The sequence below is a fragment of the Lindgomyces ingoldianus genome (assembly GCF_010093535.1).
Source record: "Lindgomyces ingoldianus strain ATCC 200398 unplaced genomic scaffold BDR25scaffold_34, whole genome shotgun sequence".
NCBI lineage: Eukaryota > Fungi > Ascomycota > Dothideomycetes > Pleosporales > Lindgomycetaceae > Lindgomyces > Lindgomyces ingoldianus.
Window position 1 is genome coordinate 399,561 of NW_022985195.1, and position 17,033 is coordinate 416,593.

General features: G+C 48.9%; 7 protein-coding genes across 7 annotated transcripts; 5 read left to right on the forward strand and 2 right to left on the reverse strand.

The window, feature by feature from the left end:
- Positions 1–212: 212 nt before the first annotated feature.
- On the reverse strand, positions 213–1,741 carry BDR25DRAFT_306156 (uncharacterized protein). The gene has a single exon (XM_033690567.1). It carries the CDS (start codon positions 1,675–1,677, stop codon positions 271–273), a length of 1,407 nt encoding a protein of 468 aa, XP_033543172.1. The 5' UTR covers positions 1,678–1,741; the 3' UTR covers positions 213–270.
- An 18-nt stretch (positions 1,742–1,759) lies between these two features.
- Positions 1,760–3,534, forward strand: BDR25DRAFT_395809 (uncharacterized protein; the record flags this gene model as incomplete). Its single annotated transcript, XM_033698398.1, has 11 exons — positions 1,760–1,987; positions 2,012–2,142; positions 2,177–2,201; positions 2,242–2,497; positions 2,526–2,615; positions 2,721–2,808; positions 2,864–3,014; positions 3,041–3,065; positions 3,132–3,270; positions 3,330–3,391; positions 3,470–3,534. The coding sequence occupies 11 exons, from the start codon at positions 1,760–1,762 to the stop codon at positions 3,532–3,534; spliced, it is 1,260 nt and encodes a 419-aa protein (XP_033543173.1).
- Positions 3,535–6,154: 2,620 nt separating this feature from the next.
- BDR25DRAFT_237443 (uncharacterized protein) lies at positions 6,155–7,180 on the forward strand (the record flags this gene model as incomplete). Its single annotated transcript, XM_033685590.1, has 3 exons — positions 6,155–6,297; positions 6,484–6,761; positions 6,837–7,180. The coding sequence occupies 3 exons, from the start codon at positions 6,155–6,157 to the stop codon at positions 7,178–7,180; spliced, it is 765 nt and encodes a 254-aa protein (XP_033543174.1).
- Positions 7,181–7,770: 590 nt separating this feature from the next.
- BDR25DRAFT_237719 (endoglucanase A precursor) lies at positions 7,771–8,700 on the forward strand (the record flags this gene model as incomplete). The annotated part of the gene is made up of 3 exons (XM_033685602.1): positions 7,771–7,908; positions 7,965–8,068; positions 8,205–8,700. The coding sequence occupies 3 exons, from the start codon at positions 7,771–7,773 to the stop codon at positions 8,698–8,700; spliced, it is 738 nt and encodes a 245-aa protein (XP_033543175.1).
- A 438-nt stretch (positions 8,701–9,138) lies between these two features.
- On the reverse strand, positions 9,139–9,867 carry BDR25DRAFT_317727 (uncharacterized protein; the record flags this gene model as incomplete). The annotated part of the gene is made up of 3 exons (XM_033691696.1): positions 9,139–9,370; positions 9,445–9,678; positions 9,791–9,867. 3 exons carry the CDS (start codon positions 9,865–9,867, stop codon positions 9,139–9,141), a joined length of 543 nt encoding a protein of 180 aa, XP_033543176.1.
- A 1,541-nt stretch (positions 9,868–11,408) lies between these two features.
- BDR25DRAFT_377460 (phosphodiesterase/alkaline phosphatase D precursor) lies at positions 11,409–13,524 on the forward strand (the record flags this gene model as incomplete). The annotated part of the gene is made up of 5 exons (XM_033697500.1): positions 11,409–11,846; positions 11,900–12,059; positions 12,109–12,149; positions 12,203–12,419; positions 12,474–13,524. The coding sequence occupies 5 exons, from the start codon at positions 11,409–11,411 to the stop codon at positions 13,496–13,498; spliced, it is 1,881 nt and encodes a 626-aa protein (XP_033543177.1). The 3' UTR covers positions 13,499–13,524.
- A 392-nt stretch (positions 13,525–13,916) lies between these two features.
- BDR25DRAFT_237318 (uncharacterized protein) lies at positions 13,917–16,736 on the forward strand (the record flags this gene model as incomplete). Its single annotated transcript, XM_033685582.1, has 5 exons — positions 13,917–14,526; positions 14,582–14,641; positions 14,695–14,889; positions 14,946–15,043; positions 15,150–16,736. The coding sequence occupies 5 exons, from the start codon at positions 13,917–13,919 to the stop codon at positions 16,734–16,736; spliced, it is 2,550 nt and encodes an 849-aa protein (XP_033543178.1).
- Positions 16,737–17,033: the final 297 nt, after the last annotated feature.

Here is a 17,033-nt window from a genome sequence, read left to right on the forward strand (position 1 = left end):
TTGGATAGCTATCGTAGAAGTAGTCATCTAGGTGGGCTCCTGTGTCTCACACCCAGTCTTCTGTCCCCCCCTTCCCTCCCGAACGCCCTGACTCCACCTTAACATATGGAACGACAAGAGAACAATGCAGCTTGTCCTTGTGGCATCCAGAGGGAGACCTTCACATAAGGAAGAAAAAAAACTGCAAAAACAGTCTCCGCACCCGATGTCCAGTGGGTATTCCGCAAATAGCCGCCCTTGATTCTAATACGCCGTACTCGACATGGACAACTACATTCCGCATCTCCGCAGTTGATATGCGAAGATATCATGGCTATGCAGCAAGCGCCCCTCCTCATCTTCCTCATCAAGTATATCTTCTTTCGCCGTATCGCCCGCCAGAAGCTCGAGGTACTCCCTCCAGGAGTGATACGTCACCAGGTCCAGCGTCCGCGGGCACCATACGCAAACCTGCCAGCCAACCGACTGAGAATTATCCTTACCGGCGTGGAAATACCCAAGTAGCTTACTGACATGCTCTTGCTCCTCTTTCGGAAGCTGCCGAAATGCCGCGAAAAAGCTTCCGCCAAGCTTTTGCCCGTACTCGGGTTCAACCAGCCAGACGAACTTAGAGTCCTCCGCCCCGTCGTTGATTTGAATAACGCGGTCCAGCGTGGCCCATTCGATCTTGACGCTCATGTTGGTAACGAATGCAATCTCAACCGAAGCGCTATTCCAGATTTCTTGTTGTTCGCTTGCATCGAAAACGTGAATCGCTTCGGTGCCATGAATCTTCGGTTCACCGTAGAAGCCATTCCAGTATGAGTCCATTCCGTTGGTGAGTGTGAGAAATTCCTTAAAATCATCAGGCAGATCATGTCCAAGCTTTGCCTCCACCCTTGCAATTTGTTCCTCTGTTGCTCCGTCGTGAAGAATCGTCTCGGGGGGATCGTCGGGGTCGCCATCCATCTCCTCCCATACCGCGTTCTTCAGAGTGTTCTCGTTGCACATATTGACGAGGGTCTTCATAGGTAGATCGCGAAATACCCTTGCGGCGCCCTTCTCAAGGCGTTCCGTGAAAGTCTCTAGTACTTCCTCTTGGAAAGCATCCATCTTCTCTTCGTCCACTCCAATCGCCTTTGCCAGCGCTTTGTCCTTCAGTAGCTGCCACACCCCTCGTGACTTTGAGAGATCTATCCAAGTCACGTTGAAATTCTCCGCGAATACCTGCAAGATTTCCTCCGCCTTATCTTTCTCACCCATGAAGAGTGCGAGGTCGATTGCGGCTGTAAGGTCATCCGGTCGAATTTGTGCGTCCCCCCATTCATCAGTCTTGCCCTCTCCGGTTGCCGTCGCAACGAGCTTGTCCAATCCCTCCTTAGTCGCATTTGTCTCTCGTTTCCAGAGAATTCGCTCGGTCTCCAGTTTCGATAAGGCATCCTTGGTACGTTCACTGGCTGGGATTGAGTCGGGCCATAAGCCTGTTGCGTCCCAGGCGAAGTACAAAGCGGGGCTCCACGATGATTTGCAACCCTGACTGAAGCTTTCAAAGAGGTTGAAGAGATCGGTTGCAGTGTCCACGTAACCTAGGAGCGCAAACTCTAGAGCCACATCAAAGACTTTCCTAGCCACTTGCCATGGGTCCTTCTCCCGAAGGATTTGGTGGCGATCGAATTTCCTCCCCATCCAGTGCGACATGCCTCGTCGATGTTTGTCTGAGGAGTTCAAAGGCAGCAGAATACGTTAAATTGAGGGAGAAAAAGAAAAAGAGAAGGCAGACATGGACCACCTGCACCTGAAGGAAATAGGAAAGACTTATGGAGCTAGTTGGGCACCGACTCGCGCATGGTTTCAAGGTCTCATGCCGACGCCTCGATCAGCCCTCGGTCTCATTCGACTCTGCGCCGGGGCAATCACAGCGAGGGCTCCAGCAGATTTTGTTCGCATTGAGCAGCATGGAAGCCGAGCTACGGTCACTACGGAAGCGGGACGGGAGGATCCAGCGCTAGTACCTGACCTCTGGAGATGACAGCGTTGGTTCACACAAACTTTGAATGCACACGACGCATCCACGCAGATACGAATGCCTGTGTCCGGAGCCTCATCTCCTTTCACATATTCTCAAGACTTCCACACCGGCAGAATGCATTGTGGCGAAGGCGAGTCGAGAGAATAGCCAGACAATAGCCCCAGGCAGTTGGCTGTCAGTTTCAGCTCAGATTGTGGCGTCCTTAGAGCGTGGGGGCAGCTTTTTGGCACCAGGCTAAGGTCTCGGGAGCTACGGCATCTTTTAAGCTCGATTTTGATAAGAATTCCCCAAAAAGGATATTTGCCAAGATGGAGCCTGTCGCCCGGGAAGTTGCAACACAGCTCCCGAATTCTGCTGAGGAGGTTGATCAAGACTTTGTTGATCATGTCTCCCAGTCTACGAGGCCAAATTGTGATGCCCCGGCGCATTTGCGAGGGCCGCTCCTTGGCCAACCCATGCATGTGCGGCAAGGATTTGCCAGTGAAGCCGGTTGGCTTCCGTAGCTCGCTTGCATAAGGGCTTTCAAGAACGGAAAAGCCTCCTCGGACAGAAGCCGAGGAGGGACCGCATATTTCGCGGATGTTTGCCCGCTTCATCCCTCTAATTAGTCCTTTCGTCAACGCCAACATCCAATGATGATGTTGTCGGCTATTCTTCGCTCACTAGCAGCGCTTGAGATAAAAATAAAAACTTTGGCGAGGATCTCGACAAGGGCAACTAGAGAGAGAAGATCGAAGTTCTTCCTGGTTCCAGCGACAGGTTTCCCCAACTAAACCAGGCCTAATAATGTTCCACACTGGGTACAAATACGCTATAGACAAGCTAGAAGAATCAATGAATGCAATTAAGCCTCAGGTACTCCCCTATCACGGATCCCATATTCGCAGCATTTTCAGTGGATATGTCGTCAGAATTCTTCACTTGGACTCACTTTCTCCAACTACTTGATCCCCCGGATATCGTCACTTTCCGCTCTGCTGCACTTCAACCCGGCTGCTATTCCGTAGTGACAACAGGGACACGTACATGAAGACCTCCCGGGACGAAAAGATCTGTTGTGAAATTCAGCAAATCAGCTACTAGGAACTTGACTTTAGGGATAGCTTGCGCTGAGGGCCAGTAGTCCGCCGGTTTCTAGGCTGCTTTTCTCCAAAGAACTACGAGGCGAAACCGGCAATGATTGAGCTATCCCCGCTAGCCAGATCTGCCCGCTTCGTCGTTAATGAAACACCGCAAAATCATGTCGTCGCTGAAAGCATCAAGTTTATACTCCAGACGAGATTGGGGCTTTATAGCTGTTACCAGAAGGTCCACCAACCAGTTTTTGGGTCGAGAGCTTTCGTAGCATGAAGAAAGATCAACGAAAAACCGGCTGCCTTTTCAGTAAGGGAAGGAAAAAGTTAAAAGCAGAATATGAGAGGTAAATCCATTTGGTTCTAACCTCCCATTGCTTCTGGTAAGCCATCCAGCTCATCCGCGAATGCAGCATGACGCCTAGACGAGATGGGCGGTTGACCGATGCTTGAACGTCCGTCGCGTCATTGCATTGAGTTCATTGGGCTAAGTCTTGAGGCCTTGTAACAGTCTAGTTAGGCCACAAGAAGCATTGCTAAGGCTAACCCTATAGAAGAAGAATAGACTAACTTAAGTTACATAACAAAACTAGGTTAGGTAATGTGCTTACGGGATTAATCAAGTACTTGCTAGTGCTTACAGGTATTTATTGCTAAGAGGTGGAAGCACGCCCGGCTACAAGCATTAACAAGCACCCTACAGTATATAGATGCAGCCCCTCTGCACATTACAGATGGTTGTAGTTATAACTTAGTTTACATAGCATAGCCTAGGTAGAGCAATTTATCTAATATCTTTCTGGATTAAAGCGCCCTAGCACTCTTCTACTCCATCACCTACTAAGAGCACTGAAGCATACAGCTACCCTACATATTTGTTAATACTTCCTTCCTTCTGTTACGATCCTAAGCGAGAGGCCTGCTGGGAATGCCGTAGGACGTGCTTTGGGAAGCTAGTGGTCGATTGGGGTGTGTTAGGGAGCAGCGTGGCGCTGCCTCTGAGGCACGTGTCGTGATAGTTCGGTAGGGAACTATCACTCACCGTGCCAAGAACTGTCGCTCACAATAGTAGTGACTGGCGGCGTGAGCGCTCACGACGCTCACGATTACCAGGGTGATCGCAACGACTATATAAGATAGGTAGAAGTCCCCTTATAAGACTGCTGCGTTTAACCATGTAAACTACTAGCTTAATACATTGGTTACCCCTGATACTCTTGTTAGGTCAACTATCTGATACTGCATGCCGTTCAAGCCTTCCCTTGTACTAGCCCTAATATTGTTAATAAGTTGTTGTTTAATAATTTACTAATAGTGCTTTAGGTTGTCTACCCTGCAGGCAGTCACGTTCCTAAGACATCTATAGTCTTAAGATAGGCCTGTCTTGAGACTGTTATATTCTTAAGATAGACATGCTTATTGGACAGTAACGTGCTAAGACAGTAACTTCCTTAGGACGGTAATGTTCTTAGCAAAGCTATCTATGCTATTTGCCTTTAAATGTGTTTGCAGTTTCAGAGCTCTTTGAGCTCCACCACCTGGTTGTATTTAGGAGCCACTGCTGCCTACTCTGCCCTAGCACCATACTGCTTCGCTTACTCCTTTGCATATATAGATCTTAGGTACGCTCTTTTAGCAATTAGTCTAGTTCCTCATGCCCCTGGTGCTCCTAGTATTTTCACAAAATGCTTGTAAGACTTAGCGAAAGAGATATAAATTAATGCGCAGTTCTAAACTACAGCTGCTATCTATAATCTGTATCCTTTGGGTTCTTTCGCGCTTCTAGAATGCCAAATTTAAATTAATGTCATTATTAAAGTTACTACACGGCTAAGTTTTGCTCTATTCGCGATATTCTTCTAATAGAATTGGTGTGAGGCTGTTGAAGAGCTGCTACAAGTATTTGTTGGTTTATATTAGAGGTAGCTTGAAACGGCCCGACGCGGATGAAGATTATTTATTTACCTTAAACTAGAATATGTCCCTCTAACAATAGGTACAGCAAGGAGCGATAGTGATCATGGCTTATCTTTGTTTAGGAATAGAATAGTGACCTGAAAACGGACCCTGGAGATAAGCTTCCCTATGCAACAGCACCTTTCCCTGAAGCTAAATACTATGGGGCCTACATTTATGATCTGGGACAGGTTTGAGGCCCCTCGCTAGACCTTACCAATTTTTTTGGTGGGTACATCTGGGACTGCGCCGCAGCAGGTGAGTAAGGGTGAGTAAAGGTTAGCAAACTGGAGCAGACCTGAGCCGAAGCTAAGCTGGACCTGAGCCAAACTCACTCACAGCGGCATAGGGTTATATGAGCAGCGGAGATTGGGGAGTGTGCACATTGGGTTGTATAGCATTCTTTTTTTTTTTTCGACACGTCGTAACGCAAATAACGGCTCAAACATTGTGCAAAGTAGCTAGAGGCCAAGGAGTTGCCCTCATCTATAACCCAAATGCCAAGTAGATAGCCAATCTTGGGCTTCATGCAATCCAAAGCCCAGATTTCAAACGACTCCAAAGCCTTCGATATCTTGAGCGTCTTTCCCCAACTCGAGCGACCCCATGGCCCCCAACTTCTAGCGAGGCCTTAAGATCAATCCCAGGGGAAGTCATTCGCGCCTATGATTCATTCATTGCGTAGAAGTTCATTAGTGCCCATTGTTCCACAATGGAATTTGCGAGGAATGTCGGCCAACTTCGTGCGTGGGCTGTGGGCACACGCAGGTGCAAATCTATAATTAATTATTATCGTTATTCAGGTATCCACCTTTCTCGCTTCTCGAAGAGAAGTATTCAACCTCCCATCGCAGTCTCGTCGGATTAGTTCTAGGGTGCGATATCAACGACAAGCCATTGCCAGGGTTACACGTCTAAACTCTGGGACTAAAATCCTTGGCCAAAGCTTCAGCGGAAAACAAACAGACCTGAAACCGCGACCTCAAGGCAGCAACAGTCGACCTAACATATATCCCCATACGTCTGTTTCATATTGACCGTTCAAGTCTTTAAACTTGAGGCATCTCCTGTTCTCAGACCTCTCGCGCTTTTCCACGCGATACTACCAATCTCCAACATGCAACAACTATCAGACTTTGTATCTCAATCTCCACTCTTGGCTCTCCCGCGAGAACTTCGGGACGAAATCTATTCATACATGGTTCTACCACAGCATGTATACACTGCAACCCCGAAGCCAAGCTCTCACTCTCTACATCGGTCCAACAGGCCTGTTTCAGCTACTTACATGGACACCCGGATCTATCTTCCAGCTCGACCGCCAACAAACGTCCTCGCAACATGCAAGCAGTTGCGGGATGAGGTTGTGGAATTCGTCGCCAGGCTTCTTAATACGCCACACTCCGTGCCCATTCTCAATCCTCGACTAATGGGACAGAGCCAAAGCAGTCGTCTAGCTGCACGCCTAAATTCGAATCTCGAAGAGTCTATCGAGAGTGCTAAGGATGACGGATCCGTCAGAATTACCGTGGAGATATTGGTTCTGATTCGCGGATCAATGGGGTCTTATATACCTTCTCGAGATAAGCCTTCGCCTCGGTTTCTTGCGATGCTTCCTTTACTTCGCCATCTCAAGAAGGTCAAGTTCCTTGTTTGGGGTGGATGGGACTTTTGGTTCGGTCCTCCAAAGCGGAGGCCTGGATCGGGAAGACATCAAAAGGCTCGTATCAAGCGCACGTCATCAGACCAAACAGACGAACTTCAACGGAGCCAAGGCGGAGAGAACAACTCCCATTTAGTTCCATCTGTTGAACAGAACCCTCTATCCATCGCACTCAAAACCTTGATGAGTTATTTACCAAATGTCGAAGAGGTGAATATCGACTTGCTAATGCACATACGCGACTACTGGAATCTAGACCTCCCGGACATCAAATGGGCGGGTATTGAAGGGTGGTTGCTGGAACCAATCTATCAAGCCTCCAACGTACATCTCAGGAAGGTGCATAGGAGACTTATGGCTTGCAATGCAGACAATCAGAGCGCCACTTTCTATCATAAACTAGAAATCCGCAATGATTTGGGCCATAGCAACTCTAGACTTCTTCTGCATACGTCGGAGGGAACAGGTGAGGTGAGTTGATATCACAAGATAATGTTTCAGATATTCTGACTCGGATAGGTGCCTGAAGATTGGGACGAAATTCCCGATGATCCCCCTTTCACTAACACGTACGATCGTGTGGTGGAGCTACGAGCGGACTCTCTATAATATTGGGCAGCGGAAGAAAACCCCCTGTTTCAGGATCGAACCGTTGTTTCAACCCGGGAAAACGTTTCTCAATACCCCAGGTTACTCAAACGTTTATATTAAATTGTTAATCAAGCATCGGAAGATTTCCTCGAAATACATGGAACAATTGTGGGGAAACCCTGTCCACCTATCGACATGCGTTTCCTTCCTTGCACTCAAGTCTACGCGAATGGCGTATATGGCAGAAATTTCCCATTCGAAGCCAGGATGGGCCTATGCTACCTTGAATAGAGAAGGCAGGCTTCGGAGTACGTGTGGTACGTTCCGAAACAGGTGGAGAAGGACTCCATTTTAATTTCTCCGTTAGCTCTGTATGATGCGAAGGCGTTTTGAGAATAGGACGTATATAGAATATCGAGATATCTTCTCAACTTTCCGGTATTTGCGTACCTAGTCTTCGTTTTCATTTATCGCTCGTCATGAAGTTCTCCACTCTATCCACCTTTGCCGCCACGGCAGCCCTGGCCTTCGCGGCACCCACTGCTACGGTTAAGAAACGTGCTGATATGTGTGGTCAATGGGATTCCCTAGCAACCGGATCCTACACTCTCTATCAGGTAGCGTAATCCCAAATCATTCACTCCCCCCTGCGGCGCAACTAACGCATTCTCAGGACCTCTGGGGTATGTCCTCAGGCACCGGTTCCCAATGCTCCGGCATTGACAGCCTGAGTGGTAGTACTCTAAAGTGGCATACCAAATGGTCGTGGTCCGGAGGGTACATTTCCCCCCCCCCCCCCCCCCCCTTCGCTTTAGGTACCCTGTAGTCAGGTACTTATACTGAATACCCCCCCCCCCCCCCCTTCTCTCTCCTTCTCTCTCCCTTCCATCACTCACCGAATCCCCAACCACAGATCAGGCCAAGTAAAATCGTATGCCAACGTCGTAACCACCATTTCCCAAAAAGCCTTATCGTCCATCTCCTCCCTCCCAACAACATGGTCCTGGTCCTACACCGGCACCTCCGTCATCGCAAACGTAGCCTACGATCTTTTCACCTCCTCCACTGCCTCTGGCTCCGCCCAATACGAAATCATGATCTGGCTCGCAGCTCTAGGTGGGGCCGGTCCTATCTCCTCCACCGGGTCACCTGTTGCGACAGTAACTCTCGCAGGTGTCAGCTTCAAACTATACAGCGGAATGAATGGCTCAATGAAGGTATTTAGTTTCGTCGCGAGTTCGCAGGCGACTAATTTCTCGGGGGATTTGATGGCTTTTGTCAATTATTTGAGTACAAATCAGGGGTTGAGCAAAAGTCAGGTGCTGCAGAGTGTGGGTGCGGGCAGTGAGACGTTTACAGGAAGTGGGGCGGTTTTTACCACGACGGGGTATAGTTTGAGTTTGAAATAGAGGGGGACAATACTAGGGTGGTGGGTTGAAGAGAGAGTAAGTGTGGTGTGTAAGAATCGGGACAGAAATTGGCATCCTTTGGGCATTCTTGCTTATTCCAGCAACAAGCTTCACAGGTCCAAGTATCTCTGCCTAGGTACTATAGTAGATGCTAAGATACTGTATTTAAATGCGAGTTTCTCTAGAAAACCACAACAAAAGCTACTTCTTGCTCAAAGTGGCCGTTGACCTAGAGTGTCAACCTTACGAGAACATACAATGACAATACAAGCTACCTCTTCAATCAAGCAAACAGCTTGTTGAGGAAACCTGCATAAATAAGAGCTGCCGGAAAGGGATATGCCATGGTGAAATTTCTTGCTTCGCGAACCTGAGCATATAAGACTTAATAGAGGTGCTAGGTGCCTCTGGAGCAAAGAGCATGTCAGCCATTGACCCCTACGTCCACTCAGCTCCGTTTTTAGCATTTCCCCAAAGATTTTCTTCATACGTAATGATTCTTGTATCTAGATGTTTAGGTTCTGTTTGCTTGGCAGAGTCGAAGATGGGTTGAGTGAGAAGCATTGCATAGTAGAATTCCGTGTTGACACCGATCCCGGAAAATGGAGTCATGAGATGTGCTGCGTCACCTAGAAGTGTTACGCCCTTTTTGTACGCCGCTAGAAGCCTGCTGGGAGCATGTACAGGTACCGCCATTACACTCTCCTATCAGATTTGTCTACTTGATTTAATAATTTGGCTGACCAATCATGCAATGCCTCTCGGAACGCGTTCTTCGCTGATGAAGGGTCTCTTGTGTCGAAGCCACGTGTCTGGGTGAAATCCTCCTCGTGGTAACCATAGTATGAGGCATTGATACTGCCATCGCCTAGCTGCCGTCCGTTCAGAGCCTTGCCGTCCGATATTGAAAACACACTTCCTCCATTTACAAGTTTGTAGAACTCGGGTGCGATCCTCTTCACGTCCGGGATGGTCAGGCTCTAGCTACCTAGTCCAAAATATAATGGCTTTTCGGAAGGCAGAAGACTTCTGGCCTTGCTCTAGGCTTCCTCTACACCGATGGTAGGGTCAGATTGGATTTCGCTTTTACCGTTCTCGAAGTGAAGGGGGAGGTCTGGGCCAAGACGAAGCAAGCGATGCGCCGATGATGGCAATCTTGAGGGTCATTTTGACGTTTGAATGAAGAAGAGAGGGGAAGAGAAGTAGAAAACTTAGTATAGAGATTGAGAGTTTTGAGGAAATTCGGAATGAAGAGAAGTCGGGAAGATGGCGGCTGCCTATTTATTCGACTAGAGGAACGTGGGTCTTGTAGCTGAGGGAAGCCTGAGTGTACGACTATAATGAGGTTCTGTGGGCGCAACATAGCTCCTCCGTATGTTTGAGATTGCGCCGAACATCAAATCCTGCGCGTCATAGTCTCGGCCGTAATTACAATGATTTGTCTTGATGCAGCAGTCCTGCTCGTCGCACTTCACTCTTGCTCCATAGCAATACATCATGTGGCAAGTCTCGGAAATGCCGATGAGACTGGCACCTTTTCGCATTTTCTGCCCCAAGAGGTAATAGATGGGTTGTCGATTGCTTCTTCTCTGTTCTTCTCTCCCGGTTTATGCTTATATCCTATGATCTTGCTATAAATGTCCTGCTGATTATTGTGCCTTGCAAAAGCTAGCGTTAGCTGAAATTTGACCGAAAGTTAGTAGTTCTGTGCATGGCTCCCTTCGTACGAGGAATAGACTTATTATATGGAAAATGGGCATCTAGATAGTGCATTACACCATGAATCCTTCAGATGCTAACTATGAATTGTTAATTTCATACCTCAGATGAGTACTGTCCCTTTGACTGCTAACAGTCCCCGGTGCCTCGGCACGCGCACAGGTGAATGGTAAGAACAACAAACTGCAAAACTAGAAAGGAAATAAGAGAGAGAAACAGAGTGGTTTTCTACAAAGCGTTGCTGGGTTGCGTAAGAATATCTCTTGTTTTAACACTGCTATTCTGTTTCACTGCCGTTCTGCTGAAATATTTGACTGTAACTAGCGTTTTGCAAGGCACAATACTTTCAGATAGCGAATCAGATACCGATCACTCGTTAATTTTCCAATAACGAGGAATACTAATGGCACATTTTCTCGGTAAGGGCCTCAGGTTTCCGTAGCCAGCCAGGGTACGGCTGTCGGATAATTTAATGTCAAGACAAACCATGACACCTTCCTGAAGTGAAGCCTGCATTCAAGCATCGTTAAGCTGCACAGCATGCTTGTGCTGCCGAACTGCCAATCACAGTTTTAGATTCGAGCACACGCTCCCCACCGCTCACCAAGAACCTTTCTATCTCGAACTACAGCTCCCCAACAGACGACGAATCACATCGCGTGCAAAGTAGGTGATGACGGAGGAGGACAATATCTCCGCCCGACTATCGACCTTTCCGCTCTGCTCTAGCCGAAGAACCTCCCGACGACCGGGTCAGTTCTATCGTCATTCAGGCATGCTAAATTCAGCGAATTTGATTGGAATACAATATGCCTTTGCTCACCCGTTCCTGCTGAGTATGACGCAGCTTCCGGCGAGACAGGAAACTAGGCCCTTAAGGTTCTCAATCCTAGAATTTTCGAGAGGTACAAAAGAGCGCAGGATCTAGATTCATGGTTCTCCAGGCCTTATTCAAGTATTCCTCTATCCATTGAGTTACTCGAACCAAAATGAAGCCTCAAATCCTCCTGATTTCTTCGTTCGTTTCCATTGTCACTGCTAACTGGGCAAAAAACATTAATTACCGCTCACCTTCTGAGCACCACCCAGCACTTGGCATTTCAATTCACAAAGTCGTCAAGCGCAACAATTTTCAGAGCCCCTGGGACCCGGCGAAATTGAACTTTACCCATGGTATTGCTTCAGGCGACCCGTATCCCAATAGCGTTATTTTATGGACTCGAGTCGGGCCGTCCAGCGACAATGATAAATCGAACGTGACAGTCTCCAACTATGCACCAATGTACAACCATGACACTGAGGAATATGTGTCCGTCTCGCAGGCTCCGATTTGTGTCGAGTATAAAGTCGCTTTAGATAAGAATCTTGGACATGTCGTAGATTCGGGGAAGATATATACCAGCTCTGATATCGACTACACCGTGAAGGTATGTCTATTGGGCCAACCCTGAAGCCCGGTGCTATTAACAGCGATATTCAGGTAGAAGCGATCAATCTCAAACCTTTCACCACCTACTACTACCAGTTCAGCGTTTGCAGCTCGAACAACAAGAGTCCTTTGGGGAGGACTAAAACAGCGCCTCATGCTGATGACGATGTTACCAAGGTTGGACTCGCCGTGTACTCTTGCTCGAATTACCGTGCGTTACCGTAGCGCAAAAAAGAAGGCTCGAATCTTACATTGAATAGCATTCGGCTTCTTCAATGCTTACGGCAATCCCGTCCGAAAGGTGAGCCGGTGTGCTTTCAATCGCCATGGAGATATATATTGATGGCTTTCTAGGACTCTGTCGATTATGTGATCCACCTTGGAGACTATATTTATGAGTACAAAAATGGCGACTACGGCTGGGGTCAAAGCATTGGCCGTATTCCTCTACCTGATAGGACAATCCTCACTCTTTACGACTATAGGAAGAGGCTTGCCACCTACCGTACAGACCTCGACCTCCTTGCTAGCCATCAGCAATTTCCCTGGATACCTGTCTGGGATGACCACGGTGAGCTCGCTTTATTCCTGAACAACACACAGCATAAGTGCTGACGAATTGTAGAAGTCGCAGATAACACATACCGAGATGGAGAATCCCACCTGAACAACACCGAGGATTCCTTCGTCACTGAAGGCGGTATGGCTGTTGAACAACGCAAGATGAACGCAGTTCGTGCGTACTTTGAATGGATGCCGATTCGTCAAGTCGAGATGGATGACAACCTCCGAATCTGGCGTTCTTTCAGCATTGGCAAACTCTTCGACCTGATTATGCTCGATACACGCCAATATGATCGCTCTATCACTGATTTATACTGGAATACGGATTACGTTCATATCATCTCGCAAGACGCGGGCCGCACACTCATGGGCTCACGCCAGGAGAACTGGTTCTACAACCAACTCACGCATTCCGCGAAACGCGGCGCCACATGGCGCATTATTGGCTCTCAAATAGTGTTCAGCCGCATCAACGAATCCCTCGCATTAGGCAACCAGAATCCACTCAACTACGACTCCTGGGACGGCTACCAAGCGAACCGAAACCGCACCCTTTCCCATCTCTACAACAACAACATCGGAAACAACGTCTTCCTCGCGGGAGATAGTCACGCCTCCTGGGTCAGCGACCTGGTCTGGCTGGGCGAGAAATCCTACAATAAAGAAACAGGGGAGGGAAGCATCGGCGTTGAATTCGCCGGCTCCGCTGTCACATCTCCCTGTCCATACGGAGCTAATATCTCTCTTGCAACCGCAAACAACTACTCCACCTGGCTACAAACCGCAAACGATGAGCTGCAATGGCAAGATCTGTACTATCGCGGCTACTACGAACTCCACATTAGCCCGAAGGAACTAACGGCGAACTACTTTGGTTTGCCGACCGTAGTGAGTAGGAATGGGTGGGAAATCCCGATTGCGAATTTCACAGTTAAGGCAGGGGGGAACAGGCTACAGAGGCCGGTTGCAGGAGGTGTGGTGGAGAGCGGGAGTTTGAAGGGGGGGAAGGTGGTCGAAAGCAATAGAACAGTGGATACGGGGAATGGGACGTGGTTCGTGAGTAACGCAAATTTGGCCGTATTGTAGGTTAGGGTTGGAATGAGAGATGCGATTTCTAGTAGAAAAATTTCAATTCGTATCCGAATTTCCATCAAAAGGAGGATTGCGGCGTGGTCGGGAGTCTGTATGATGACTAAGCAATGCAAACCGAACAAACAAGAAGCCGCGGCGGAAGCGCTTGCGGTTGATAGAGCTGCTGTCTCAGACTTCACGACGCCCTGCGGTCTTGCTTGCCAGTCAGCCCTCAATTTTTGGATTGTTCCTGCCGATGGAGAAGCAGCAGCTGCTGTCATTGGAAGCAGGATCCGTTGCGTGGTGGTGCTTAGCTTGCTGTCCCTAAGGTACTCAACCCCAGCTCTTCATTCGCTATCTCGACCTCTCCAAGGTCGGGACCACCATGGCTTCGCACAGCTCTGGGGAAGCCCGGGGGATAAGCGCACCACCCATGCCGAAGCCAGCTTTGATCGCACTTTCTAATGCGCTCCCAGCAGCTAGCGAACAACCCCGAATCATTCAAGCAGCTAGCCATCGACTGGTGGAGAAGAACAAAGCCGCACCAAGCCCAGCAGCCGCGCACCTCCCCACCACGCCCTCTCCCCGCATTCTGTCTCTCACACATGCGACTGCCACCGTGGATTCAGAAACATCGACGCGGAATTCTACCAGCGAGCTGACGTCGTCGTCCGAGGAGCGCCCCCCGGCGCATGAAACGCCCGCCGAGAGGAGCCATAGCACTGCGTTCCAGAAACAGGCGAGAAGAAAACAGCGGTGGAAGAACGCTCAAGAAGGAAATCGCAGATGGAGTAGAAGCGGCCCCTCGTCGGATGATACAGGCCCGGATCGCAAGACATCGCTGTCGGGCTCGTCACGAGCAAGTTCCTCTGCCCCAGCCCACTCACCCCAGCCCAGCTGGACTGCCCAGACAACACATTCACTCCCTAGCACTGCTCCCACAAGCGGGCCTGCTTTCAAGCAACGATTCATGGCAACAAGCTTTGGAGGTCCCACGGGTGATTCGCGGCGAGGAGTGTCATCTCCTCGACCAAAAGGTCGCGGTACGGTGGTTTGGATCGCGTCAACGTGTTTTGGTCTCTAACTCTTTCCCTGCAGAAGCAAAGAACACATTCTGCCGAAATGTCACCATATATGGCCATTGTCGGTATGAAAATAGTGAGTGGGAGCCCCCCCCCGGTCCTGGCACACTAATAGTTCAACTGGTCTAGCCTGCCCGTACATCCACGATCCTTCCAAATTAAACCAGAACGAAAACATGAAGAAACGATTCAATGTTGACTCGCCATCCTTTACCCCTCTTCAAGCCAGCACGAACGGTTCCTTGACTCCTTCGTCGCGAAATGCTGCCATCTCGCCCAAAGCCGCCAATGCAGCGGTCTTCACTCCCAAATCACAGAGGTCAAGTGAGTTTGGCTGGCTTGTTGGACAGCTCCTTCATTCTGATGACTGATTTCTTCAGCCGCAAGCACGCCTAGCCTGCACACAAAAGAACCTGCTTTGGAATGGCACCAACAAGAATTTCAGGAATTTGTGCCCCAGACATATGAGAGCCAGATGGTACGTCAGGACTGTTTCATTTCCTCTGCTAGGATTCATACAATTTCGAATTTCAGCATGGTATCTTTTTGGTCCATATGCCCTTTACAGTGTTAAATCAAGTCAGGTCGACCCAAACACTTCTACTTCGGTCCTAGGCTATGATCCGTTTAACGCATCTTCTACAATACCAACTATTGCCGGTCCTGGGCACCAGCCATCATCTATTAACCCATATGTTCAAGACCCTACAGGGCTCTCTGGAGCATCTTATTACCAAAATGCCAACACTTTTCAAACCTCTCCCGCATTCCATCTCTACTGGCCAATTGGGCCCCAACCAACCAATCTCCTGGCGTATCAACGTACGGCACATGATTTCTTTATCCCAGAAGCCCTACGAGAAGAGCTACAAAAGAAATCAGAAGTGGCCCGACAGATTCTACCAAATTCCTCTTTACCTCCGATTGAGCATTACTATTCTCTTGTTTGTCTAGACACTGCACAGCACAAGAACCAGTCACTGTTTGGGTACCAGAGCTGGGTGTACAAAGCCGTCTCGAGCAAGGACGGAAACACTTATGCATTACGACGGCTTGAGGGCTTTCGGTTGACGAATGAGAATTCAATTCGGACGGTACAGCCTTGGAAAAGAGTTCTCAATGGCAGCGTCGTTACAGTTCATGATGCGTTCACGACGAGGGCATTTGGGGATAACTCTCTTATCCTCGTTACCGATTACCATCCTTGCTCGAAGTCGCTTGCAGAAGAACACTTCAAGACTATGCCGGTACGATTTCATGGAGCAAGGCAGGCAGCATCAGCGCATATCCCTGAGCAGGTTCTCTGGGGATATCTCGTGCAGATCGCCTCAGCCTTGAAGGCTATCCATGGCGTGGGCTTAGCGGCACGACTCATTACACCGTCCAAAGTCTTGCTCACATCGAAGAATCGAGTGCGACTGAATGCGTGTGCTATCCTGGATGTTGTCCAGTATGATAATGCTCGGCCTCTTGCTGAGCTTCAAGCTGAGGACCTTGTCCAACTCGGTCGTCTTATCCTGTGCATTGCCAACAACAGTCCGGCGGCCCAACTCAATATACAAAAATCACTGGACCATATTGGCCGGAGTTACACTGGTCGTCTAAAAGACTGTGTTCAGTGGCTGCTCAACCCCCAACCTCCCCCGAGCACACCGACATCCCCAACTTCGGCTGGGCCAGTCCAGAAGGACATTGATAGTTTTTTGACTGGAATCGCGGATCAGTTTGCTTCAGTCTTCGACAGCACACTCCATGCGGAGGACACACTCATCAGCACCCTCGGTCGCGAATTGGAATCCTCGCGGCTTGTCCGTCTCCTTATCAAACTGAATTTTATCAACGAGCGACCTGAATTGGACGCATCGATACCTGTGCCAAGCGGCAATACCACCTCACCTTCCACAGCGTGGGCAGAAACCGGGGAAAGATACTATCTCAAACTCTTCCGCGACTATGTGTTCCACCAAGTCGACACAAACGGGCATCCCGTCACCAACCTAGCCCATGTTCTTGACTGTCTAAACAAATTGGATGCCGGAAGCGAGGAGAAGATAGCGCTCATCAGCCGCGATGAGCAGAATATTTTGATTGTTAGCTATCGTGAGCTGAAAAGAGGTGTGGAGTCAGCGTTCCAGGACCTGATTAAGGCAGGGAGAGGTGGTGGGAGGTAGTATTCTGATTTTTGAAATGGATTCAAGGCGAAGTTATCTTGCACAGGTGATGGGATAAGTGAGGTATGAATTGGACTACCCAGGAACAAGGGTCCTGCGCTTGTTTATGTCGTTTGCTTTTAGCAGTGAAGGAGGAGGGGGTAGTTTGAAAGCTAGCCTACGAATAATGCTTCAAATTCAATGGTATTAGGCTTGTTGTGATGTTGTGATGTTGTGATATCAATCAAGCGTTTAATCCGAGTCAAGCCGTAATGTCCACATTAGACAATTGATCAGATGGCATGACCTTCACACGAC